We start from the raw sequence: 27,470 nt of genomic DNA, 5'->3' as shown, positions 1-27,470 counted from the left end.
TTATTTAAAAGTTCAGTTTAAAGGCCCGGGAAATGGCTCAGTAGAATAAGCACTTCCTTGGCAAGTACAAGGGTCTGAGTTCAATCCCGGTTGCGCAAAAAAAAAAAAAAAAAAAAAAAAGGGTCAGTTTAAAAATAAACTTGGCAATAACTAAAAGTACTCAGATCGTGTTAAAGAAGCTATTCTTACCGCTTGCTATTGAAACCTCAAGTCATGACTTCCAAAGCAAATGCCATTGTATCTGAAAAACTTTGCTGAAGTAACAGTACGCCTATATAGGCAGAGCACCCAGAAATGCATCCATATCTTTGAGGGTAGAGTACGTCACAGCACAACTCTAGATTCTTGAGTGATCATTATCTTCAGAGATGCTACTGAGGAACTTGGAAGTGCCAAGTTTCTTTGTGTTTATTTTGTAGATCTTAAAAAAGTCACACATACTTTTGCTATATGAGATAGCATAAATACCAAAATCAAAAATTAGGAAAGTCTGAAAAAGCAATGTTTTTCCAGGCTTGTGGTTTATTATAAAGTCATAGTAGTATGAAATTGTCATTTACTTGTGTTACAGGTAGAGGGGGGTGGTGCTGTGGATTGAACCCAAGGCCTCACACACAAGCACGTGCTATAGCACTGAGCTGTGCTCTGCACATCTTTTACACACATTTAATAAATTATCTTTATTGAAAAAAATTCATTTTACCTAGGACATGATCAGCATGTAAGTAGTTCTTGTTCCTAAAGATGGCATAGGTGTTGTTTAGTAATCAGTTTTACTGAGATTAAAATTATTGAAAAAGTAGTTGTTCTGGGTTGATTTTTTTTTTTTTTTTCCTTCCATGCCATTGTTCCTTGAATTCCCTCCCACACCTCCTTTTATTTTGGTTTCTTTCTCTGCTGTTTCTTTGTACTATAGTAATCAGCCATTCACCAGTATGTTTAGATCTGGTATAAAACTTCTGTGTTAAATATATTCTCTGTGTCAAAAAGGTGCAAAATAATTATGTAGGATGAAAAGCCTATAATGTTTTATGAATTTCTATGCTTTAAGGTTTGTAGGAAGGTACGTACATCTCATTTGAGGAATCCAAGATATGATCCTATTTTTATTATCCGCTTTTGCCAGTGGACAATATTTAAATCTTTATTTAAATATTGAATATTTCAATATTGAATATTTAAATCTTTACAGACTTGTTTTTTTATTTAACCAGTTTGTTGAGCATGCACTTTGTCCCTGGGCACTCTGAGGCACTGAAGGAAATAAATGAAATGAGTTACAAATCTGCCCTCATGGAAACTGTATTTTACTGGAATTGAAAAAAGGAATACTACACAAGATTTAATTTTCAATTTTAATGTTCAAAATTACAGGCTCAGATTGTTCTTTTGGTGATTCTACTTCTTGCCATTGCTGATTTCATCATAGGAACATTTATTCCATTGGAAAGTAAGAAGCCCAAAGGTTTCTTTAGTTATAAATGTAAGTAAAAAAAAAAAAAAAAAAAAAAAAATCCAGTACTTAACGGGTCCACATTATAGCATTCTACTGATAAGTAAATTTAGTACATTTTAGGTGGTTTTAGTGTAATTGAGTTTAGTTTGAGGATTCACAGTTCAGTTTTTGTTCCATTTATTAGACTGTACAGTAAGAGTAAAGGTCTGTTTTATCTTTATTTTTCAGTGTTAGGAACAAATGGTAATAGAATATTAGAAACTAGACTGTCTGCTGCTTTGGGCAATTTGTAATTTTTGTCCTAACATGACATTTTTTTTTCTTTCTTTCTTTCTTTCTTTTTTTTTTTTTTTTTTTTTTTTTTGATTAGTTATATGTCCTGTAATGTTGTAAACACATTGTGAGAAATGTGCCTGTTAGGGGTGATTTCATTGTTGTTCAAATACGGAGAGTATATTTAGACAAGCCAAGACACCTTCAACCTATTAAGTCTTAAGGAACCACTATCATATGGGCAGTCTGTCACTGACCAAAATAGCATTATTTGTCACATGAATATATTTAAATACAACATTTTTCTTTTTTATTAGAACATGTTCTTAGAGCATAATAATTATGTTCCTTGCAGACAGTTGGTACACGTATATAATATGACTTAATTCCTTGTGTTAGCCCATTTTCTGTCCTTCACTACCTCCTGTCTCGGTTCATCTCTTCATACTCTTTCTCTGTTTTGGGAGACACACGTTTGAGATACATAATATATATATTTCACATGGGGCATTGATACATCTTGAAAGTGTTTAAGACTGTAACAGCAGCCACAAGTTGCAGTTTCTTCATGTAATTACAACTTAAGTTTTTCTACATTTTATGTTAATTATGTGAAAATTTTTCTTAGTTTTTAGCTTCTTTTGCCTCTAATTTTCATTGCTAATAATTTACCTACTATTTCCTAAAGTGTCCTGTCATTGTACTTCCTATCTAGCCTCTCCCCATCTAATTGACAATTCTGAACCTATCTTTGTAAGATTTGTTGCTCTTGCATCAGAAAAGCTTGTCTTCTTGAGCTAAAATCAAACTTTTTAAACCCTAGAAGCAAAGTCTTACCTTCCATTCTGTTGGATATTTGTGACATTTCTTCTAAGTTATGAGTACATTTTTCACTTTAATTTTTTAATATGTTTACTTCTGAAACATGTTGTTATTATCATGGGTGGTTACTTCTAAAAAATATTCTCAATAATTATACATTCCCTTCTTAGAACATGAATTGATTTAAAAATACCTGCAAATGCCTGCTGAGCCATGTTTTTCATTTTCTTGTTTTCATATTCCTAATAACATACTGAAGGTGTTACATGGCTGTGTAATATACTAATAGCATATGTTATATTCAAGTAACATACCTGGGCTTATCTCAGTCTGAGGCTAGCAAATGTAAATATTCTGTAGGATGGGAACTTTCTAGGTGGTTGATGTTTCTTGGCTCTCTTTCTCACTCTTCATACTAATATGTTATTGATAGAAAATAGTCATATTGGTAAGCTTGGCACAGTTCAGACTGCTTAAAGGTAGTATGTATTATATCCTCTTTTGTTTTTATTTTGTGATATAAGAAGTAAGAAGTGTCTTTCCTTGGACAAACACTAGTGTCGCTGCTCTTCTCTAGATCCCATTTCTTTTATTTTCTCAAATGTACTTTTATGTTTTGATAATCTAGTTGTTTCCCTATAGCAGAATTTTTGCCTCTGTATTATAACCTTGCTCTAGTAATTCTTATTCTTAGAAATATTGTCTGTTGTTTTTTTGCTCCCCTATAATTACTACCTTACATTTTTAATTGCAGGTCATACAGATTTCTCACATCTTTGCCTCTCTCACTTACTTTTTATTTTAAAACAGTCAAACCTATAGGAAACTTGCCCCCCAAAGAAAAACCCCATAATGAACTGTATACCTATCACCTATGTTCACCAGTGATGAACACTTACATATTCTTACCTTTTTTTGTATTTGTTTTGTTAATCAAGATAAATGCTTCAGTTTATGTCTACTAAGGAAAAGAAAATATAGGAATTATAACTTTGGCCCAATACCAATTTCTAATGTATCATCTATATATGGATGTTTCCCTTGATCTCTTTATAGCAATTTTTAATTTTCCTGACCAGACTCATGTGTTGTATTCTGTTGTTATGCATTTTCGGTTTCCTTTTTTGGAAGCTTTTTTTTTTTAACATGATTTTCAATCTTTTTTCCCCCACAGTATTGACATTTTTCAAGAGTATAGTGTCAGCCATTTGTGTTTTAGTTCTCTCCAATTGGATTTATCTGATTTTTTTGCAGTAGCTTCAGGTTTATTCATTTTTGTTAGGCATCACCTGAATGATGTGTCCTCGGTGCCTCACATCAGGAAGTATGTATGCTGTTCATTTTCTCCATTTTTGGTGGTAATTTTTATTACTTTGCATGGTGATACCTAGGAGATCTTGCTCTTGTGAAATTTGTGCTTTCTTCTTTGTAACCAGTAAGTGTCCTGCAGAGGAATACTTGAGACTCTCCGTATCATCTCATAAAATTTAAGAAGAAACCAAATGAGTTTATTCTTAGCTCCTCTTACCTACCTGCTGTCAAAGTCACAACCACACGGGGCTAGATTCAATATAATTTTTTTAACTTCTGACTCAGCAAATTCCTTAGTTGTTCCTTGTCTTTGAAATGCTTCTCTTGTCTTATTTGACGTCAGATACACTTGGTGTTCCACTTAAGTGTCACTGTGTGCCTTATCTTTTCTCTCCCTTAATTGCAGACCTGTGCAGATTGTGGTCCTTTCCTTCCAGTTAATTTCTTTTGTTTGGTAGTGTGTATCTCCATGTGTCTAAATCAATATTGAGAAACTGGTATGCTTTGCTCTGAATCCCCTTTGAAGTCCCAGATATGTATTTCACATATCCAGCCGCTTATATGTTTTCTATTTATTTCTCCTTAGGCTCTTAATCTCTGCAAGTAGAAGAAATCAGGATCTCAGGGTTTCCTATTTCCTACCTACCTCTTCTGCTGTTTAGTCTTTGTCTTATCAGTATATTGTCCTACCTACCTGTAGATTGAAGCTCTGCAGCAACCTCCTAATTGGTCTATTTCACATGTTGACACCCTCAGGCCATTGACCACACATTAATCACATCATGTCATACACATGTTTCTGATCATATGCTGGCTTTCCATTTTAGTTAGGATAAAATTTCAACTTCATGAAATTGAGCACAATCATTTGATGTCTCCAACCTCATTTTAGTCTCCCTCTGACCTCAAGAGCCCATTACCTTCTGTTTCCTTAGGAGTTAAGCATTTTCCTACCTCAGAGCTATGCATGTTGTTTCTCATTCCTAGTATGCTCTTTCCTTGATCATCACATTGCTGGATCCAGTTCTGTAGAATGATTACCTAAATGTTATCTCCTTGGTCATATGACTTGAGCTTTCTGCATTTGAACCAAATTAGATTTTTATTTACTTATTTATTTATTTTGGCCATAACTCCCTGTTTCTACCAGTACGTTTATTGCTATTTATAATGACCTGTTTCTTTACCTATTTTGTAGAAGCTCTCCATTCCATGAAGACAGGGACCATGCTTGGCTTATTCATATTGTGTCTCTAAGCATTGTAATATATTAACTAGCCTTAATACAGAACCTGGCACATGATTCATACATATTAAAATGAAAATACTATTTTATTGTTAGTACCTATCTTAGAATAGATCTATATAAATAGAGTGCTCTCGCTATAATTATTTGACATAGTCTAAATCCTGTACAGATAGGACTTTAAGTTGGAAGCAGTTGGAGAAAACTTTCTAGGTTAATGTGTCTCTTTTGTTTATTTTTATTATTTCATGTCTTACACTGAGGAATTATTCACATTTCGATTTACATTTGAGCTAGTGATAACAATAAACAATTTCTAAAAAATTTTTAGCAGTGTATTAGACATTCATGGTTTTTTTGTTTGTTTTTTGCGGTACTGGGAATTGAACTCAGGGCCCTACACTTACAGGCAAGTGCTTATTCTACTGAGCTATCTTCTCAGCCCTGGCAGTGTATTAGAAAAAGTGGGATGTAACCCAGATCAGATCATCATTTTGGTGATAAATTATTCACTCATACAAGGAAAGAGAACACAAATACTTGAATTAGGAAACTCCACAAGAAATTTATTGGTTGATTGAACCGAAGAAAAGATGGCAATCACACATACGAATTGCTATTGACTGAAATTATTATAGTGTAATCTGCTATTCATTAGTTGCCAAAAATATTTTGTTCTCTGCAGCTGAAATATTTACTGAGAACTTTGGACCTGATTTTCGAGATGAAGAGACTTTTTTTTCCGTATTTGCCATCTTTTTCCCTGCTGCAACTGGTATTCTAGCTGGAGCAAATATCTCAGGTGATCTTGCAGTAAGTATTACAAAGAATTGCAAATATTTATATTTGTATGTATATATGTTATATATAAACATATATATGTAATATGTTTTTAACTAGTATGTGTGTATGTATGTATATAGTTTTGAAGAGACCTTAAAAAGTTGTCTTTTCTTCTTTTAGGATCCTCAGTCAGCCATACCCAAAGGAACACTCTTAGCCATTTTAATTACAACAGTGGTTTACATAGGAATTGCAGTGTCTGTAGGTAAATAGCCTTCCATTTCTTTGTGTCTCAAATATTTCATGCTGTACAAATATTTTTGTGACATTTTCTAATTTTTATATTGATAACATTTCAATGCAAATACATAGAATTGATTATAATTTAAAAAACAACTTTAAGAACACTAATAAGGACATATAGACATTAAAGCAACAAATCTTTTATCCTCTCTAGAGTTTATTGAAATTTCATATGTGGAAGTGAATGAATTTTTCTCATGGATCTTTATAAATTTCTGAAGGTTTTTTTTGTTGTTTATTGTAATTAGTTCTATCTTTGTATAATAAAATCATTATGAAGACTGTTAAGCAGTGCCTGCCATTTTTGCTTTTAGAGAAAACACTGATTTAAATTAGGATATACTAAGAATGAAAACTGTTTCCCTAAAATCTTACTAAATTGAAAATGATTTTAAAACTATTTTCCTTACTTTCGTGTAGCCATAACATTTCAAATTAATAATAAGACTTACATGTTCAATTATTCTCTACATATCTATTTAGATAAGGGAATCAAAACTCAGAGATTTTGCAACTGAACATAATGGCACTTACTTAAAACAATTGTATTCATGGCAAAAAGGTTTTTATTTTGTTTTTTTAATAGAATTATTAAAGGCTACTTATAATCAGTATCATAGTCCAAATTGGCATTTAAAAAAGATTTTGAATTTTATTTACCATTAATGATGCATAAATATCTGAAATTCATTTTGAAAACAGATAAATGTGTGTGTGTGTATATATATATATATGTATATATGTCATTAGCAAAATTTGTTTTCCCAAACATTTTTGGCATACATCATACATATGCTGGTTCAACACAATTTAATTTTAAAGAATGATATAATTGATTATGTTTCAGTTTTTAAAATAATTTGTAGGGCTGGGGAGATAGCTCAGTAGAATGAGCGCTTGCCTGGCAAGTGCAACGTCCTGAGTTCAATCCCTGGTACCACAAAAAATAATAAAATAAAAATTTGTTACCATAGATGAACTTTTTTTTTTTTTTTTTTTTTTACCCAGTAAAATTGTTAGCTCCAATTTATTTCATTCTGTCTATATTACCCCCTGAAGCAGTAGAACCAGCCTCTTCTCCCTGGTGTTCAGTGGTTGTATTAGTAAAGACAGCTTATATTTGCAGTGGTTATAGGACTAATTGAAAACAAGAGAAACTTTTTTCCTAAAGTAAAGGTATTAAAATAGGAAGCACACGAAAACATGACTACCTTAGGGGAAAGGAGAGTTACAAGGCTCTGTTTTCTCCAGCTTCCCTGCTCCAATAATTTCAGAGCTAGAAATTGATTTATGGTACAAGAAGAAATCAAAGAGACAAGAACTATGTAATCTAATCATTAAAGTTTTCTTCATCTCTTAGCTTTCTGTTTATTATCTAGTTCTTATTAAATTCCTGTAAGTTTTATCTTATAAATGAAATAATACCTGCTACAGTTCTTCTGAAGGTATACATATATAATCTAAGGAGTGGAAATTACCATTGACTGGTAGTTGCCATTATGTTACCATGTTGTATATTATTCCTGATAATAAAGTACTTGTTTCAATGTAAATTTTAAATGTTTTTATATAAGTTCTCTATTTTACACAAAAGTAAGAAATACAGAAAAACATTTCTTCTATTTAGAACTCTGAACAGTTTTTATATTTGCTTAAGGATATCTTAACCACATAGGCTATGAAATAGTATTGCTAATATACAACTTTCCACAGTGATAGTCGTAAGATTAATTATATATGTGTGAATTTATTCTGTATAAAATATTTCATTTCATTACCTGAATATTGGAGAAGATGATGCTTTCCAAATTCTGCTTAAGGGAAGGCTATCTTAGCTGTAAATGCAGTATATGCTGTTGTGAATATTTATGTAGTATGTAATTTTAAAATGAATGTAGGTATTACCTGTGTGATTCTTTTTGCTCCTTCTATTTCAGGTTCTTGTGTTGTTAGGGATGCCACTGGGAACGTTAATGACACCATCATAACAGAACTCACAAACTGTACTTCTGCAGCCTGCAGATTGAACTTTTCCTTCTCATCTTGCGAAAGCCACCATTGCGACTATGGCCTAATGAACAACTTTCAGGTAAGCTTCAAATTGACATCATACATATTTTTTGTGCTTTTCTGGGGATTAGACTGCTGTCAGATTAACTACTCAGAATGCAGCTATATGATAAAAGGCAAGACCGTTGTTACTTTATACCCCCAAAACTATTTTATTTTGGGACCAAAGAAAAATACGGTAAACCTGAGGCTATTTATTAATAAAAAACGACTTAGGATAATGCTTTTATACTAAAGTATAATTTATGATATGTGTACGTATGTATAGGTAAGTGTACTGTATCAGAGCTAAGAGACATCTACGAAGCGTCTTGCATGTAGTCCTTGTAGATGTGGTCTATTTCTGAATTCTCTGTTCTGTTCCACTGAACTTTGTGTCTTATCTTAATAGTGTCACACATTTCTTGGTGGCAGTAATCTTCAATTCAACAGGATTATATCTCCTACTTTATGCTTTTCCTAAATTCTTACTATTTTAGTTTCTTTGCCTTTAAAGCTAAAATAATCTTATGTGCAAAACATCTTTCTGAAATTTTGATTGAAACTGCATTAAACTTATGTGTCATTTGAAGAGAATAACAATGATGGCTATGTCAGCTATTTTTGTCTTTTTTATTTCTTTCATCAGTATAACTATTGTACATATTTTGCTAGATTTATACCTCAGTATTTCAATTTTATTATGAGTTCAAATCTGTACTAATTGAAATGGATTTAGTTTTCTAATTACCATTTCCACAGTGGTTTTATATATAAATGTTCAAGTGTTGATCAATCTCAGTAGCAGTAGTAATGTTTGTTAATTAAATATTGCCCATGTAAAGTCATGTTGTACGAAACCATCACTGTCCAACCTTTTTGGCACGAGGGACCAGTTTCTTGCAAGACAGGTTTTCCATGGGGTAGAAGTAGAATTTGACTTCCTTTACTTTTAATTAGTATATGTTTGTGATACATAATGATTGCATTGTCCATCACAACATCAGCTCATTAAGCATTAAATTCTCATAAGAAGTGCAACCTAGATTGCTCAAGTGCATAATTCATAGCAGGGTTCCTGCTCCTATGAGGATCTGAGCCTCTGACATGACAAGCCAAAGTCGAGAGAGAAGGCAGTTGAAGGGAGTAGCTGCAAACACGCACAGATCTTTGTTCACTGCCACTTAGGTCCTGCTTCTGCTATGTCATCCTGTTTCCAAATGGCCACAGGCTCCCTGGGATTTGGAGATCTCTGTGCTACCATTTCACAGAATCTAATTCTGAGTAGATAGTGTGAAAAGTTAGCAAACTTTTAAAGTGTATGAACTGTATAAATACAGGTTCTGCAGTTCTGTTTATCACCTCTATTGAGATATTACAAAACGTGAGAGTTTAGTCTGTCAAATATATAACTTGAAAAATGCTTACGTCAGAGAATTTGAGAACGGTTTTTTAAGTCCTAGGACAGTAGAAAGAAAACTACAGAAACATAGACTCAGGAAATTTAAAACACTCTGTAGTAAATGAGTGTGGTTCTGCTGATTGTAAGGAAGAAAAATTCTGATTCCCATAATAAAATAATTCAAAATCTGAAAATACTGAGAATTCAGTGTATGTTATAGGACTTCTAAAGTTAATAGATTTGTAACTGAGACTTTTAATAGCATTTTTTATTTTTTATTGTATGATTTCAAAGCAATTGTCTACACTTTTAGTAGTAACAAAAATTAGACCAAATTATGTAATAAAAGGCTTTGTTTTCTAGTCACAAGACTAGGCAGAATTGTAGGAATGAAAGAACATATTCATGTGCAGCTAGTGATTCAAGCCAGTTCTGACATTGATATTGTGTGTGAAAGGCGCAAGTGCCACTGTCTGCCCAGTGACTGAGAATGTCAGGCAGATTTCTTCATTGTTGCCTTAAAATACAAAACTATGTTGTCTTTATCAAGTCTAGTATGGATGCATTCAAACGTTATGAGTAAGCTCTTTTTCAATTTTAAGTAAATGTTTTTTTGAGATGATAGAAGTTTTGATTAATTGAGAGGCAATAAAAGTGAAAAGTGATTTTTTGACATGAAAGCTACAATGTTTTAATTATACAGTGATAATTATGGTGTCAATTTTGCCATAGTCCAGAAAGTAGGATGTTTTGTATTCTGTTTCTCATTATTTGGCTTAATCTTTCTCTATTCTTATGCTTAATTTAACGTTGAGATCATGAAAACAATCAGAATTTTTTATGAATAACAGAAATTTGGTCTCGCTTTTAATTGTTGCTTGCTTTATCTGTCCTGTACACTGCCTTTCCTAAAGGTGGAGTTGACAGTGTTAATCTAGTTTTAATTACAGTGAAAAATAACAATTATGAGTAATGTGTAGCATATAAGGAACTACTGAATTGTTACTGAAGGGATGACCAGAAAGTTCTTGTCAAATTTTTTCTCCCAAAGCTTCCCAGAGAGATTGATGCAAAGGTTTCTGAAAACACCTAAGAATTAATTGTCTTTAAGTCTGCTAGAAAACATAAAGACATTTTAAGTAAATCAAGATAAGTTTTGTACATATGCCATCAGACTTATGCATCAGGGCCAGAAATTGGGCCCCTAGCTAGCTTTGCATCTGTTTATAATATTAAATTAGAGTCAAGTGTATGACCATCATAAGCACCTGATCCTCTTAATTCAGAAGCCTTAGTTGGTATATTTCCAGTGAGTATAAATGAAACATAAATGCCCATTACTGAACTAATGAAGTAGCTGGTCACATTCATTGATGGAGAATTTGTAGTAGATCGATTAAGCTACCAAATAGCTCTTTCAGCTCAGTTTTGTATTTTGAAAAATTTCAGATATAGTAGGAACTCTAGAATGAATATCTATGGGGCTTTTTTTTTGTTTTCATTTTGACATTGCTGGGGATCGAGCCAAGCAATATAGGTGAGCTCCAAACTACATCCTTAGTCCTTTTTATTTTTTAAAATACAATACAGTCATCAAGCTCTAGAATATGGAATCTAAAAAGGAGAAATCACAAAGTAACAAAATGAAAATAAGGTGTGTACCTATAGATTAAAAAAGACTGAATAAAGAAACATCAAATATGATGTAATCTTTTTTGGGATCCTTATTTAAACAAACTTTTTTAAAAGATCAGGAAATTTGTCCACTGAATATATGGTACTGTTGAGGAATTATTAAGATTTAAACTGGGACAGTGGCAGTGTAGTTGGCTTCTCAAGTCTCCACCTGGTAGAGACAGGTACTGAAAGATTAATGCACTAAATATCTAGAATTTAAAAAAAATAATAATGTGTAGATTGGCCCAAGTTTCATCCATAGTTAGAACTTGGTGATGGGAGTACATCATGCACTTTGGTCAACCTTTCTGTATGTTTATAATTATATAGTAAAAGTATTTCCGTAAGTAAGTGCTACTGGCAAATCTGTTTCAGAAATTTTTAATGTAACTTTCTACTACATTGTTTATTATCAAACTACCCCCAGTATTAGTTGTCTTTATTATAGTAATCAGTTTGTGACTGCATAACTGTGTTCTTTTGCAAATTGTTGGTAAGACTTATTTTCCTTATTTGTCATTCTTATTTAAGGTAATGAGCATGGTGTCAGGATTTGCACCATTAATTTCTGCAGGTATCTTTTCTGCCACTCTTTCTTCAGCATTAGCGTCTCTTGTGAGTGCTCCCAAAATATTTCAGGTAAATATTTTCATATTATGGGCCTTTAATGGGGGAAGTAAGGTAGTAGTTCTCAATTAACAGTTGCTGTTTTCAAATTAGTTGGAATTAGTGCAAAACTCGTGTATGCTATGTAAATACATGTGCAGACATCATGATTGGTAAAAATTTTGTTTAGCTTAATGATATATCTATTTATACAAGTATCTGGGCATTTATGTACTGTCAAGGTAGTCTTTACACGAGGCAGGTGGCATGTGTCTATAATCCCATCTAGTTCAGCCAGTTCAAGACCAACCAAAACAACTTAGCCATACACTGTGTCATAACATTTAAGAAAAGGCTAGGAATGTGGTTGACATCTAATACACTAAGCCCCAGGTTCAGTCCTTAGCACAGATAGATAGGTAGACAGACAGACAGATGGACAGATATATGTGAGTTTTCTTTTACAAATGATAATGGATTGTTAGAAGTACAATGTAAGACAAAAATCAGAAGTGGTAAAGTATCCTGTCAGGATTAACATGGCACTAACATTTTTTTACAAATATTGGGTGCCTAATATGTGTTGTATAATGTTTTAATTGCTGAAGGGTACAGTGATAAATATGATAAATACCATTTTCCTCTAATAAATATTAAACAGTTGATACTGATTAGGAAATATTTTTATTACTAAGTCAAACAAATGAAACTTTGATTCTTTATCCTTGTTTTATGAATTCTGACTCAATTTTCGAAAGGTAGACTACACCTATGTCCTAGTTAGCAGTCTTCCATCTTACCTTTAGTATGCTTTACTCTTTTGTCATAAACATACAAATTTTAACAAGAGTGTGAGGCAAGACATAGATAAAAATTTAAGCGATATTTCAAACCAGCTACCATTGTAATGCTTGAAATATTTGAATGTCCTTTACACTCTGTAGCTAAGGCACTGTAAGACAAGGAAAAAGAGAATGCGAATCAGAAATTTGAGTTCCATACCTGATTAAACTATTGTAAATTTGTATGTCTAATTCTGATATATTTCATTTTTATGTTTGCATTTTTTTTTTTTTTTTTTGGTTAGGCTCTTTGTAAGGACAACATCTACCCCGCTTTCCAGATGTTTGCTAAAGGTTATGGGAAAAATAATGAACCTCTTCGTGGTTATCTCTTAACATTCTTAATTGCACTTGGATTCATCTTAATTGGTTAGTTACGTAATGTATTAAACCAGACTTTACTGCATTTGCACCAATAGGTCCAAACATTAAATTACTAAGTGTTACTTTTCTTGGTATAGTAAGTTGATTTCCTTCTATCAAAGAAATTAATGTATACAATATTACAAATACTAGCATTGAGTAAATATTTTCTAACTGTATTAGGATTGCTAAATCCTTGAGTTTGAAGGGAGCTCCTACATTTTTGTTCCTAAACCAAATGTCATAGATGCTAGTGTCCACCAGAAAGATAATGCTGCCGCTGAGCTGTTTTTTGCCTTTGATTACAAGTGAACCTGCTGGTCGTCGATTGCTAAAGAAGACATTGACATTTTAAGAATTTATCGAATCCCTCCGATAAATTAATACTGAAAGTCTAATGATCCCATCTGTTATTATGGTGCTATGTGGAAACATGTAATGCAACTAGGTATACATATTTGAGTTAGCTAATTTTGGAAAACAGTTTTGCAGCGTGCAGTGAAGTTTCCCATCATCTAACCGTCCTTTGTCTAGATGTGTATTTTAGAGACGCTTCCATCTGTGCCCTATCTGCCATATACAAGGATGGTTCTGAAATCGTTACAGTAGCACAAAATAAAAGCAACCTCAATCAAATAAGAATGAAATTAAAGGATAATATATGACATTTCTTAGGAAAAAAAACTTGGTTGTCACATAGCAATATGGATGGATTTCAGACATAAGTAAACAAGTTTAAATGAACAGTACATACAGTATATTATGTCACTTTTAAAAACCCCAAACAAGCCAGTGTAATTCAAGACTATATATTCTATGTAGACTGTAGATATATAAAATGTGATTGTAGGGAACATACCAAGTTTAGAATAGTGAGAAGGTTTCAGCTGTATACATAGTTTTGTTCCTAGAAAGTGTAGTATATGATGTCTTTACAGCAAGGTGTCAGTATTTAATCTAGATAGTAGATACAGGAGCGTTCTCTACTATATCATCAAAGTTTAAGTGTTTCATAACTTTAAAAAATGACTGTCATTAAATTTATGCTACATTTGTTTTGCAGCTGAACTGAATGTCATTGCTCCAATTATCTCTAATTTCTTCCTTGCTTCATATGCATTGATCAATTTTTCGGTATTCCATGCATCGCTTGCAAAATCTCCAGGTGATTTTCTATTTTATAAAAAGTTTATAGATGTATTAATTTCTTTCATTAAAAACTCTTCCATACAGTTTTAAAGTTGCTGTGTGTGGGATTAGCTGATCAGCACATGCCTGCTGGCGTGAGCCCCCAGTGCTATACACACACATGCACGTGCACATAATTTCCCCCTCAGGCAGTGTGAACAATCGTGGCACAAGCTGCCCACTGGGACAGTCACACATGTACACTCCCGTCGTGTAATGCTTGGTTTGCTCTTGTAAGTAAATCAAATTATGTCTTCAAAGATTTCGTTACCATGAAGTTCACTAATGTTTTTCTCTTAAAAGGATTTAATATATATTGAATTAATTTTTAATTCTAACATTATGAAAGAATTTAGTGTTTTTTAAGAACTCTTTTTTACTGTGTAGCTGATTCTGTTCTAAGAACACTACACTACTGTGATATAGTTAACCACTTAATTTTTTTTTTTCTTTTCTTTTTTTTTTTTGGTACTGGGGATTGAACTCAGAACCTTGCACTTCCCTGGCAGTTGCTTATTCTACTGCGCTATCTCCCCAACCCCTCAAAAGTTTGGGTTTATTCTGAGAATAAAACCAGAACCTCACCCATCGTAAGCATATGTTCTATCACTTAGCCTCCCAAAAGTTTTATCACAGTGAGTTCTAATAAAAATGAACTCTTACCAACTGAAACAGTATATGAGGCTTTTATTACAAACTGAGGCAACAGTTAGAAATCAGGGAAAGAGCTGAAAGAACAAAGGTGGTGGTCCATCTGAGGATCTGTCTCAGAACAGGAATGGTAAGGTATGGGGATTTGGGCAACAAACATTTAGCTTTAGTTTTTAATAAAATTTCATTCAAATGATTTTTAAAATACTTTGAGATATAGGACTGTATACCAGTGAAAATTTAAAAACATTATGTCTTAAGCATTTTTAAAAGTGCTTATTCATTAAAAGGAAAGGTGTGTTACTATAGTCCATGCTTAGATTTTCTGGCAAGTGGATGAGTTTTTAATGCTTTTCATACAGTTTTTTTTAAAGTGTTTTATATATTAATTAGGACATGGACATGTCTAAAGCTAAAAGCAGAAAATAAATTTATACTACTACTACTGACTCAATTTAAAACCTTCATTTTTATACAGTCTAGTTTTTAGCATTCATTAGTTAGATTTACAATTTTTTGTGAAGCTTATTGACTACAGACTAATAACAAAAAATAGATTAACTGTAAAGCCATCAAAAATTATAAAACTCAATTGTGATCAGTAACAGTCTTTGACTTTACTGTTATATTTGATGCTTAAATTCTTCAGCATGACAGCCATATAGTAAGTTACTTTTGTTCATATATATATATATATATATATATATATATAAAGCAGATGATGGCTCTGAATGACTTTAATCTATTTATTAGGATGGCGTCCTGCATTCAAATACTATAACATGTGGATATCACTTCTGGGTGCAATTCTTTGTTGCATAGTGATGTTTGTCATTAACTGGTGGGCCGCATTGCTAACATACGTCATTGTCCTCGGGCTGTACATTTATGTTACCTACAAAAAACCAGGTTAGTAACCTTTGCTATTAGTGTTTCAAACTAGAAAATGTCTAAAAAGTTCTCTATTATTTTTATATTTAAGAATCATCTTTTGTGTATTTGAAAGGTATACATTGATGTATAATCTAAAATACTTCATTTACAAATACATGTATTTTTTGTTTTTCAACAAAAATACTGAGTTTAATGAAATTACTTTGGCTTTTTTTTACAGTGGAATTCTGTCCTTATCCATAAGTTAAGTTTAATCCTATTTGTAGAAAAATAAATTAATATAATAATCATTCTGTTGGTACAATCAATATATTTTAAAATTATTCTTTAGAAGAATGCAGGTTTAAACTATTATAATAGCTGTCAGCCTATTAAGCATACATATTTCATGAAAAATAGTAGGTAACATAGAAGTCACAAAATTCTAAGACACATAGTGTGTTTCCCACTAGGTTACTGTAGTAGGGAATACTGTGTAGTTAAGTACAGTGTGTCTCCATGCAAAATGGTTATGCTGCTATATAATAGCATTGATTCAGTTTACAAAGAAAGATTGGATAAACGTTGGGAAGGTTTGGGCCTGATAGGAATTAATTAAGAAGAGATTATAAGAGTAGTTAAAACGTAGTAGTTTTAAACAGTTATAAAATAAATTTTAATCTAGATATGAAATAATGAACTTTTAGATTAAAGGGTAGCTGTTGAAATGGACAAAGAAACTTACAAATCTATAAATGTGTAAAAAAAAAATGATCACCTGAGGTCTGTTTGCTTATTCAATAAGAGATGAAATTTTCATGATCAAATAACCTGTATAGGTAAGTACTATAAATAGTCCTTCTCTTCTGACAGTTTACATTCAGATTTGTGGTTATATAAGATAGCAATTTTATAATTTTTATGTTTTGAAAGACTTCTGGTTTATATGTATGTCTTTTTAAACTATATTCTTTTTGAATATATAGTTTTGATATAATGCTATATACTTATATTATTGAGTTTTAGCAAATAATGTTTGAATATGAAAGCGTTGTTTAATTTCTCTGTGAGTCTTTAATTGGCTATATTTATAATTATCTTGCCTGAACATTGTCTTCCCACAGATGTGAATTGGGGGTCCTCTACACAAGCCCTGACTTACCTGAATGCACTGCAGCATTCAATTCGTCTTTCTGGAGTAGAAGACCATGTGAAAAACTTTAGGTAGGTGTTAAGGTATCATGGAAACATTCTCTCTCAGCTGGCTAATCAGTTCTTAAGCTGTTGCTCCACAACACTTTCGTATATTAGTTTTAGAGTTTTCTCATTTGCAGATTCTCAAGTGATAAGTATTAAAAGGTGAAATTTTGTTCTATTCTCTGTGGGTATATATACATGCACTATATAAAAACTTTATGCACATTTTTTACATATTTAACTGGTATTTGCTTATCAGTAACTGGAAACTAGTTGCTGTGATTTAAAAAACAATCATTGCTTTACAACAATGAGCACTTATGGCATGTCTTCTTAATTATGGAATAATTAAACAATGACTTCAAGTATATTTTATCTTTATAATCATCAATATAAAAATTGTTTATTACACTTCTAATAATTGATGATATTCAGTTAATAAAGCACTATTGATACACATAGTTCTCTAAAACCAGAAATATTGTGTATCTCTATATATTGTTATACATTATGTCATTGTTTATACTTCATTAACATTAGGTTTGTTGGTAGGTATACAGGCATACTTCTGTAAACCCAGCACCTGGGAGGCAGGGATCACAGAGAATTAGAGGCCAGCTGAGGCTGAATAGTGAATTAAGCCACCTTATACCACATAACAAGATCCTATCTCAAGAAAAAATCCCCCCAAAACTCATTTTGTCATTTTCAAAAAACTAATCATTAGGCAATAAATCTTAAATTGTTCAAATTAAGTCTGGTTCTGAACAGGTGATTTTCTTTAATCTTGAATAACTACCTCTCAGTGGCTTTTGCATAGTAAACACAGAAATCTGTTTCATATTTCTCAGTAAATCAAAAAGGGAAATGTTCAAAAAGCAGTACCTTGAGGAAATAAATGCCAGAAAGTAATTACTGTGCCAAATTTCTCCTGTTAAGAAAAAATGTATGTGTATTCTTCCTGTTGTCTTTTTGGACACCTTCCACACACACATAGACTCGTAAGTCCCTTTGTTCTGGAATGAAAAGTTTCTGGAGACCAGAGTTTTTCAGTGAAAGAAATGGCTAAAAGAAAAAGGAAGGAGAGCCCTAAAAGGGAAAACCTCAATTTCAACATATTTTAAATAGATGAGGCAAAATATGACAGAAAAATAGAAATTAATCTTACATAAAATTGTATCTCATAACTATAAATTGGAGTTAATCTGTCAATCTGTTAATTTGGTTTATTATAATGGATCACTTAAAGGTTTGTTTCATCTCAGCTTGACTTTCTAATTTTTATTCAAATTATAGATGAACATAGTATAAAGAAGGAAAACCTGTCAACAAGATTTATCAGGAGAATCAGAACTTGCTTCACCCTCCTAGCCCTGTTTCTTTGTGCCATAAGCAATCACTTTCAGTTCCAGCAGATTGTTTTGCTATTGTGGTTTTTTTAGTGTTTACTTCATAATCACCATACTTGTCTTGCTGCATTTTTAAAATTTTTAATTTTAGACATCAGTTTATATCTTTGATTTACCTGGGTTAAATATGTACGTATTCTTACCTTTGTTGATGTTGTTCTTATTTGGATTAGGTCATATTTGGTATTTTAAGGGTTTGTTGGTGGTTTTTTTTGAAAATTCAAGGATGTTCAGTTTATTAAAAATAAACATTTTCAGAGGAAAACAATCATTGACTCGCAGAGAATCAATATAGTTCAGCCTCTTTTCTAGTAACAACAAATAGAAATAACAAGGAAACCATCAAAATAGAAGAATGAACTTTTTCTTTCTTTTTATTTTAAGGATTTTTTGAAATTTTAAAAATGATACAAAGTTGAATCAGGTAGTAAATTACGATTGCTCTTTCAGGGGCCAGCAAGATAGATCAGCGGTCTAAAGCTCCTGCTTAGGTAAGCGTAGAGAAGCACAGGGGACTTCAGTTCTATCCCAGGCTCCAAATGCCATGCCAGCCCCGCCCTAGGGGCAGCTGAACTGACCAAAAAAAAAAAAAAGAAAGAAAGAGAAAAAGAAAAAGGTTCAGTGGGCTCGAGAGATAGCTAGTAGAATAAGCACCTGCCTGGCATGTACAGTGTCCTGAGTTCAATCCCTAGTGCCACAGGGGAAAAAAAAAGATTGCTATTTCATGGCTGTGCACTGTTTTTGTTTTCTCTGAAGCTAATAATTGTTTTCTTACTGATTTTGTATTTGTCATTATCTTTGCCTTCATCAGATTTGCCAAAAGATTTTGTTTCCTTGTAGCTGTTGTAACCTTCAACTTATGTTTTGTTTATTATTTATTTATTTTGTATTTTAGGACAGGGTCTACAGGGTCTCACTGCATAGATCAGACTCATAGTCATCCTCCTGTTTACAGTTACCCAAGTGCTGGGATTATAGGCATGTGCCACCACGCCCTGTTTCCATCGCCTTCTCAGCACTCCCTGGAGATGGAACTTCTGGCCCCTGCATCTACCTAAGCAGGCCCTTGAATCCACTGAGCTATTTGGCTGGCCCTAGCAACTTATTTTTTAGCTTTCTGTTTCTTTCATTTGAGTTCTTGAATTCAACATTGTCTGCAGTGAAATTTTCATTCATAATTATTGGTAAGGAAGATCTGCTTCAAGGAACAGCCTTGTCAGTGGAAGTCCTTGATGAAGAGGTCTTTGCTCCTTCTTTGAAGAATCTAAGTCATTTTGATTTCCTGGAAATGGGTCTTTCAGTCCTGTTCTGTGCCCGAGTCTTGTATATTAGGACTGTATATTAGTCCTGTTCTTAGTCAGGTGGAGAATGGGTTTAGAAGACTCAGGGTTCTGTATGTAAATACTCTACTACAAATAACTTACTAGCCGGGCATGACGACACATGGCTAACCATTACACTTCATTAAAACTAGGTGTGTATACTTCATTAAAACTTGGGAAGCTGAGGCTAGAGGATAGGCAAGAGTTCTGAGTCTTACTTAGTTGCTTCCTATACAAACTTTAAACCAATCTTGCTTATTTTAGTTTCTATTCCTTTGTTTCTGCCGCCTCCAGAGGATATCTAGTGCTCAGCACCTAAGCATTTTGATGATTTTGTGTGTAAAATCAGCAAGCTTTATTTGGTTCCCTTACTCATTTTGGATTTAGCTGTTTCCTGATCTATCAGATCCTTTTGTGTTTCTCTTTGCTGTCTAACTTTAAAATATTTCAATATTATTTTCTCTTTATGCTTCCTATTTTTATAGATTTTATGCTTTAATAAACTCATTATATGAAAAATTTTCAAGAAAAAATCAAATACAAATATTTGTTCTGTAATTGCTACTCAGTCATCACTAATAAGCTTTGTACTATACTTTTGTTGGTATGATAAAATTGTGCCAAATTATGTCTTTGTAGTGAGTTTACTATCTAGAAGATAGGGATAAGTTAACTTCTTATGGTAATAGGCCATATTATTTAGGCATAGTATAAATTATAACCAACTGAAAAATACAGTGTCTTTAATGAGATGGATGGCATGTAACAGTCCAGAGGTCGATGATTAACAGCAAGTAGGCAACTTTGCTGCTTTGGGTCTTTCGAGATTTGTGTTACTTTATATTGTCTCAGTTTGTCATTCTTTAGAAAGTTTTTTGTCCATATGGTCGAAGTACTGCAACATTGATTATCTTGATGAGAGATAGAAAATACAAAAGAGGAGTTAGTTGCGTTTAGCTTTCCAGGCACATGACTGGAAATAGGAACATCTTAAGGGCTGTGAGTTACAGGATCATGTTTAGTCCCTAGAAAAGCTAAAATGTGCACTTGTACCTGGGAAGCCATGCAACCCGTTAAGGTTCAGAAAGGGAGGAGTCTTGGGGGGACAAAGAAAGCTAAATACAGTGGGCTGATCTCATGGAGTAGAAGTAATTAGGGTGATATCACCTGTAATTAAGAGAGAATTAACCTGTTTTGTCCATGAAGGTATTGCCATACCCTCAGGAAGTTTTGCAAGCTGTGTGAAAGAACTGGGGTATTTATTACTTTAGGAGATGAAAAGTTAACTAGCATGGTAATTTCTTTGTAATTCTACCAGAATCATGGTGTATTGTATTACATATTGTTTTACATATAGAGGGATTAGTTGGCACCATCTGTTCTAAAAAGGTTTATTTTTGTATTTCTCATACACCAAAGAGGTCTGGGTAAAATATACTTCCAGGGAGGATCTGATGCCCTGTGTCTTTAGAGCAGTTTCAGAAAGTTCTGGTGTAATACTGTAATCAAAGAGAAACAGCTTAATAGTCGTGTCCTTCTTTCCAAAAACAAGCTTTTCTAATTTTATTTTTTTAATCTTAAATAGGCCACAGTGTCTTGTTATGACAGGTTCTCCAAACTCACGCCCAGCCTTGCTCCATCTTGTTCATGATTTCACAAAAAATGTTGGTTTGATGATCTGTGGCCATGTGCATATGGTAAGAATCAGTTTTGTTTTCTGTATTAAAACATGTTAACTTTGTACATAATGTGATATGCAGGGCTTTCTAGATTGAAAATAATCTGCCAAATAGATATTTTGTCGTAGTTTTCTTTAAAATATTTTGCCTCTAAATAGTCTCTAGCTACTTTCTAAAAAATTCTTTTGATATTTTAGTTTTCATTATTATTTTATCTAGCACTAAGAAAATAGTGTAAAATTCTGATGTTTTATCTAAGAGTATTTTGATTTAAGCATCTTGGATATTAGGAAAGCTACTGACTAACCTATTTTGCATAAGAAACTAAAGTATTTGTCAGATTAACTCTTTGCCCAAGTTCCGTTGTTCATCTTATTTTGGCACCAGAAATGAATGTGCGTTGTCTACTCCATGTCTCAGCTTGTAGCAAAGTTGCTCTTCTGCTTGCATAGTGGCAATCACAGCTCTGTGTGTGTGTGTGTGTGTGTGTGAGTGAAGGAGTAAGAAGAAAAAGCTGGCAGGAGACACACTGACACAGTAATATCACCTGGACTGTGTGGAGTTTTCTACTTTGTCTCTAAGCTCATTGTCTTCCAAATTAATTCATTCAAGTTAGGATCTTGAGCATAAGATGCACAAATGAGGTGGTTTCCCTACCAAGAAAGAGAAATTTTATTTTCTTTATTCATGTAATACTCCTTGTATATTTTTAGATTTTGTTTTCAATATTTGTATATAGCACATGTTGCTTACAAGGATCACATGGGAACTTTATGAGTTAATAAAACTCAAAGAAAAAATATACCACTGTATTAACTGCTTAGTTTTTCAGTGATGTTCTTACGTTACTGAGAACTAATAGTTTAGACACTTTGGCCAAACAAAAATAAATTGTATAAACTTATTTGACTCTCTGTAATCTCCCTTTCATTTTTAATGATTTCTGTCATCTGCTATTAAGATTGTAACATTTTTTGTTAGTCTGTGTTTCTTTTCTTCCTTTTGCTGGCATCTACTGTGCCTTAACCATACCACCAACACTACCTTTTTGTAAATTTAAATATTAGATACAATTAACTTCAAAGCTATTATCAGACTTCTTCTACCCATTATTGTCACCTTGTTTCACACCAGCATAATAGAATGGCTTTTATAAATGTGAAATAGATTGTCTTTCAGCTAAAGACATTGTTAGTATCTTATATTTAAAGGGCCCTAGAAGACAAGCAATGAAAGAGATGTCCGTGGATCAAGCTAAATATCAGCGCTGGCTTATTAAGAACAAAATGAAGGCTTTTTATGCTCCTGTGCACGCAGATGACTTGAGAGAAGGAGCACAGTACTTGATGCAGGTAAATGCGCTGGCCTTGCAGACAGCTGTGTTCTAGGGCTGTGTAACTTTTAAAGACTTGCTCATTCCAGATTTTATTCTTTACACTAATACAAATGATAAATACTTTAAAATATCTTTAAACTACCAGTCTTTAATTTTTAAAAAATTCAGGGGCCGGGGAGATAGCTCAGTAGAATAAGTGCTTCCCTGGCAAGTGCAGGGTCCTAAGTTCAATCACCACTACAGCAAAAAAAAAAAAAATTAAAAATTCAGATCCCTTGTATTTCTTACTACTTACTTGCTGGAACTAAAATTAGATTTCTATTTCAGTTTTGTGTATGGCATAGTAGCCAGAATAGAGGATTTGGAATTGGTCCTGGGTTTAAATGCTAGCTAACACTACCACTTGCTTGTGATGGATTTTGTATTGAGCTAATCAATACAGACTGGACTTCGGTCTCCTCCATCCTAACGGCTGTAGGGAGTAATAAACATGGTAGATAGCATTTACTTACCGAGTTATTTTTATAGAAATCCCTTTCTTAAAACAACATAACTATAAGCTATCCGTGTTAATTGTGTGATTGTGCAGCTCCTTTGTTAAAGTAGAGGTGAGAGAGAGGCTCGGAATATTTTCTCCTGAGCCCTTTCTGTTGTGAGAGGAATAGCTGCTAAGTCAGATGTCATGGTAATGAAGCAGTGATAGACAGATAATTGGCACAGAATGGAAGAAACAGCCACTCATACAGGATTTTAGCATATGACAGAAAGGACATTGAATGGGTGGATGGAACAATCGATTTATGCAGATGAAAAATAGATCCTTAAAGCATTTATACAAAAGTTATTTCCAGATCAATTACAAAAACAAAATATAAAGCACAATTTTTGAAAATTTTAAGGGAAATATATAAAATAACTTAAACCTAGAGAAGAATTTTTTTTAAATGAAGACAATTTTTTTTGAAGTTTAAAATTTTGAACTTCTAATGAAAATGAAAAGGCAAAGACCAAAGGAAAATAATTCTAACATGTGATCAGCAAGAGCATGGTCCATAAAAGGAAAAAAAGTAAAATATACCCATTGAAAAGGAAAGCTAAATGACATAAATTAAAACCACAATACAGTTTTGTTCCATACCCGTCAGATGACCAAATGTCATGTATACAAATTGTTGAAAATGGTATAGATCAAGTAGAGATTTTTGAACTGCTACGATAATTTAGATTATACAACCACTTTTGGATAGCAATCTGGGAGACTGAAGGAATGAATATTCTGGGTCATTTCATACTTAAATATATATCATAAGAGAAACTTCTGTTCTTGTGAAGAAGTCTATGTGAAGCTTCATGGCAACATCAATTGTAATAGTGAAAGAGAATTGGAAATTACTTTAGCAGTCATGAATTAGAGAACTGAAAATCAATGTAATCATATAGTGGAATTTTATCCCGTGGTGAAAAGGATCTATATATAACTTGGATAAACCTCAAAAGCAACAGTGGAAGGAAAAATAGCAGTCCTAAATAAGTATTTGAAAAATACAACCTTTTAAGAACATAGAACGTTAAAAAATTTAAACATATGGTAAAATTTTGTAAGTACAGTGTATGCATCCCTAAGTAATAGATTACATTGTACAAAGTGGTCATAAAGATGTGTAGGGTGCTTTGTGTGTGTTTCTAATGTTTATTTTGTTAGCTCATGACGGGTACATAATTTCAGTATGTTATTCATTTTTTGTACGTAATATATTTAAATGTTATTTTTAGGGTAAATCTTGCTTTTGTACAGTTTATAGGAGCATTTTGATAACCATTTGATGATACAGTTTATGAAGAAAATGAAAGACCTTTCTGAACTGGTTCTTACATTTCAGTTTCTATCAGTTAGCTGATAGATTATTAAACAAAGATTTCTGGGTTCCATCAACAAATGAGGCAGGTGGCTTGTAGGCCTAAGAATTTGCCTTTCTAATAAAGTTTCAGAATGCTGCTTGTTGCAAGTGATGTAGTTCTAGGACCACACCTGTGAGTTTCTAATGATAATGTTGTAAAATGAGAACAGTTGAAACCTGAGTTTCAGCAGTATGAGGCATAAATAAAAATAAGATAAATAAAACAGTACCATATATACTGCACCTATAAGTCTGGCAAGTGCAGCTTCTTTGTCAGAATGCCTAAGTATTTGACTTTATTCTAGTGGTAGAGCTGTCTGAGGAACTGAGTGAGAAATTCTTACTAATAGGTACCAGTTGCCTGTGTAGAACTAATTGAAATTAAAAAATTATAATATATGTTATCTCTGAAATTTTCCTTTGTCTTTTGCAAACCCATTATATAAAATGACTAATACCTGTATATCTTTATTGCCTGTAGTCCTTGTCAGAAAATGTTTGTGTAGCCCTGCCCCTGGGGCATGCTGGGAGGTGATTGAGACTGGGTGTGGTGGCACCTGCCTGTAATCCCAGCATTTGGAAGGCTGAAAACAGGAGGATCACTGAGTCCTATCTGTGTAGTGAGACCTTGTAGACCCGGTACTAAAAATGCATTTTAAAAAAAGAAAATGTTTGTGTACATTAATTTGTTTCTACAGTGTCCTACCTTTTAGTTCTAGATGTGTTGTTTTTAGAGGATTGATTAATTAGACCTTGCACTCTTAATTTCTTTGTCCCTCCATTACTGTAGTTAATAATTGTAAACATCATAAGAATTTATCATTAAGCTAGCATTTGAACATCCAGTCTCCACAACAAAGAAGTTTTTTTTTTTTTTTTTCCTCTGTTTGTTTTGCTTTTTGTTTTTGGTCTTTTTGAGACAGGATTTCACTAGGTAGTTTAGGCTGCCCTTAAACTCACTTTCAACCCAGCCTGGCCTGGAATTCACAGTGATCTTCCTGCCTCAGTCTCTGAATCCTTCAGAGTGCTGGGATTACAGGCATGTGTTGCCATACCCAGCCCTTTTTTTTTAATGTGTTAATCATAAGTAACATGTGGTAAGTGTAATGATGTGTAATTTACAAGTAGATATACATCTATTGGATACTGAAGAGTTTTTGCTGATATATATATAACGTTTAAATGCTGTTTATTTGAAGGATTTTTATATGAAAACTTTTTTTGTTGAAAAGTATGTATTTTAAGTTGTATCTCCTATATTTTAGGCTGCTGGTCTTGGTCGTATGAAACCAAACACACTTGTCCTTGGATTTAAGAAAGATTGGTTGCAAGCAGATATGAGGGATGTGGATATGTATATAAACTTATTTCAGTAAGTATCTCTTTGATTTAGTAACCTGGTTCAGAAAATGTTAACTTTGAAAATGTATGCCTTGTTTGGAATGCTATTTGTGATACAGCCTCCTAATAGAAGTGTAAAAATGAAAAGGAATTCTCTAACAGTGAGCTATTAAGATATTCTACCTGTGTGCACACATGGGTACATGCCCCCCACACATACATACAGATATGAGTGTACATGTATATACATCTCTGTGTAGTTGTACGTAAACACATGTACATAAGAGTGTGTGTAAACTAAATTAGTAGGCTCTGTTTTATCACTATAGCTGAGCAGGTTCCCAAATATCAGACCCCACCACCTTCCAAGCTAAGCCTTTGTTAAATCTTTTGCTTATGTAGACGAAGGATATTTCAGCACTGATAACAACCTCAGAGATTTAAGAACCTCAGAGATTTAGTTTTGTTCCCTTCTCATGCTAATTTTCTAGTGGGTCATTTGGGTCAGTAAGTTATTACATTTCAGTTTACATGTTTCTTTTCCTACCCCCATGATGTGCGATATTTTGAATTTACTACTACTCACCTTTCAGTGGTAGTTTCTGTGACCTTCGTCATACAACTTAGTTTTGTTATAATACTACTCTCTTGGGTATTTAGTGAGTTCCTTAATAAAGTCACTTTGTCTTATGACTTTACTCTAGGCTCATGGATTTTTGTAGGCATCCCTTGAAATGTGATCTGATGCCCATGGTTTTTAAAGCTGGGTTAAAGATTTTTTGCTAGATTTTTCTTAGTATTTTTCCTAGTATTTATAGGATTTGTATTAACGTGTGTATCTCAAAGGAAAATAAAATTGCCCATCACTGTGACATAAATGAAGAGTTACTGTTTTCTTATCCTAGACACTTTTGAACTAGAATAATTTTGTCTTTGTAAAGTGTTTCTTTATAAACAATTGTCATTTTTTTAAAAGTTTTTAACAAAATGGTTCTAAGTTTTGTTTTCTCTGTGAATTTTGATCTGAGTACATTTAAGTCCCTGGAATTGTCTAGTCACAGGAACTTCATTATATAGACATAACATTATTATTTTCCTGCCTCACATGTGATAACTCATTTTTATAGGTATTTTTGGAAAGTCAGGAAATAACCGAACTGCGTATTATACTTTTTGAAAAGTATATTTTTTTTAAAAGAAAATCACATGGTAACTTTATAATTCTACATTGTGTACTTGTATATGTGTGGACGGGAAAAAAAAAAGTGGAGATAGATTAAATCAGTTAGACCATAGAGTTGCTTTTTTTTTTTCTTTTAAAGTACAGTGATAGAGTAATTTAAAAAGCAAATTTTAGGGCCAGCGAGATAGCCAGTGCACTGAGTGCTTGCTTAGGAAAGCACAGGGGCCAGGGTTCAATCCTTGGCACTGCATGCCACACTT

The 27,470-nt window shown here is 33.0% G+C and overlaps 1 protein-coding gene across 1 annotated transcript in view; it reads left to right on the top strand.

Moving 5' to 3' along the window:
* Slc12a2 (solute carrier family 12 member 2) overlaps window positions 1–27,470 on the top strand; it is an 80,656-nt gene that overhangs the window by 36,473 nt on the left and 16,713 nt on the right. The window contains exons 7-18 of the mRNA XM_004631316.2: window positions 1,375–1,483; window positions 5,794–5,921; window positions 6,072–6,156; window positions 8,132–8,283; window positions 11,854–11,961; window positions 13,016–13,139; window positions 14,197–14,298; window positions 15,726–15,881; window positions 16,970–17,069; window positions 21,359–21,470; window positions 22,664–22,804; window positions 25,952–26,058. Coding sequence (XP_004631373.1) covers window positions 1,375–1,483; window positions 5,794–5,921; window positions 6,072–6,156; window positions 8,132–8,283; window positions 11,854–11,961; window positions 13,016–13,139; window positions 14,197–14,298; window positions 15,726–15,881; window positions 16,970–17,069; window positions 21,359–21,470; window positions 22,664–22,804; window positions 25,952–26,058 — 1,424 coding nt within the window. The remainder of the gene's footprint in view (window positions 1–1,374; window positions 1,484–5,793; window positions 5,922–6,071; window positions 6,157–8,131; window positions 8,284–11,853; window positions 11,962–13,015; window positions 13,140–14,196; window positions 14,299–15,725; window positions 15,882–16,969; window positions 17,070–21,358; window positions 21,471–22,663; window positions 22,805–25,951; window positions 26,059–27,470) is intronic.

Source organism: Octodon degus, unplaced genomic scaffold (genome assembly GCF_000260255.1).
Source record: "Octodon degus isolate 3935 unplaced genomic scaffold, OctDeg1.0 scaffold00040, whole genome shotgun sequence".
Classification (NCBI taxonomy): domain Eukaryota; kingdom Metazoa; phylum Chordata; class Mammalia; order Rodentia; family Octodontidae; genus Octodon; species Octodon degus.
This window is presented reverse-complemented; position numbering and strand designations above follow the sequence as displayed.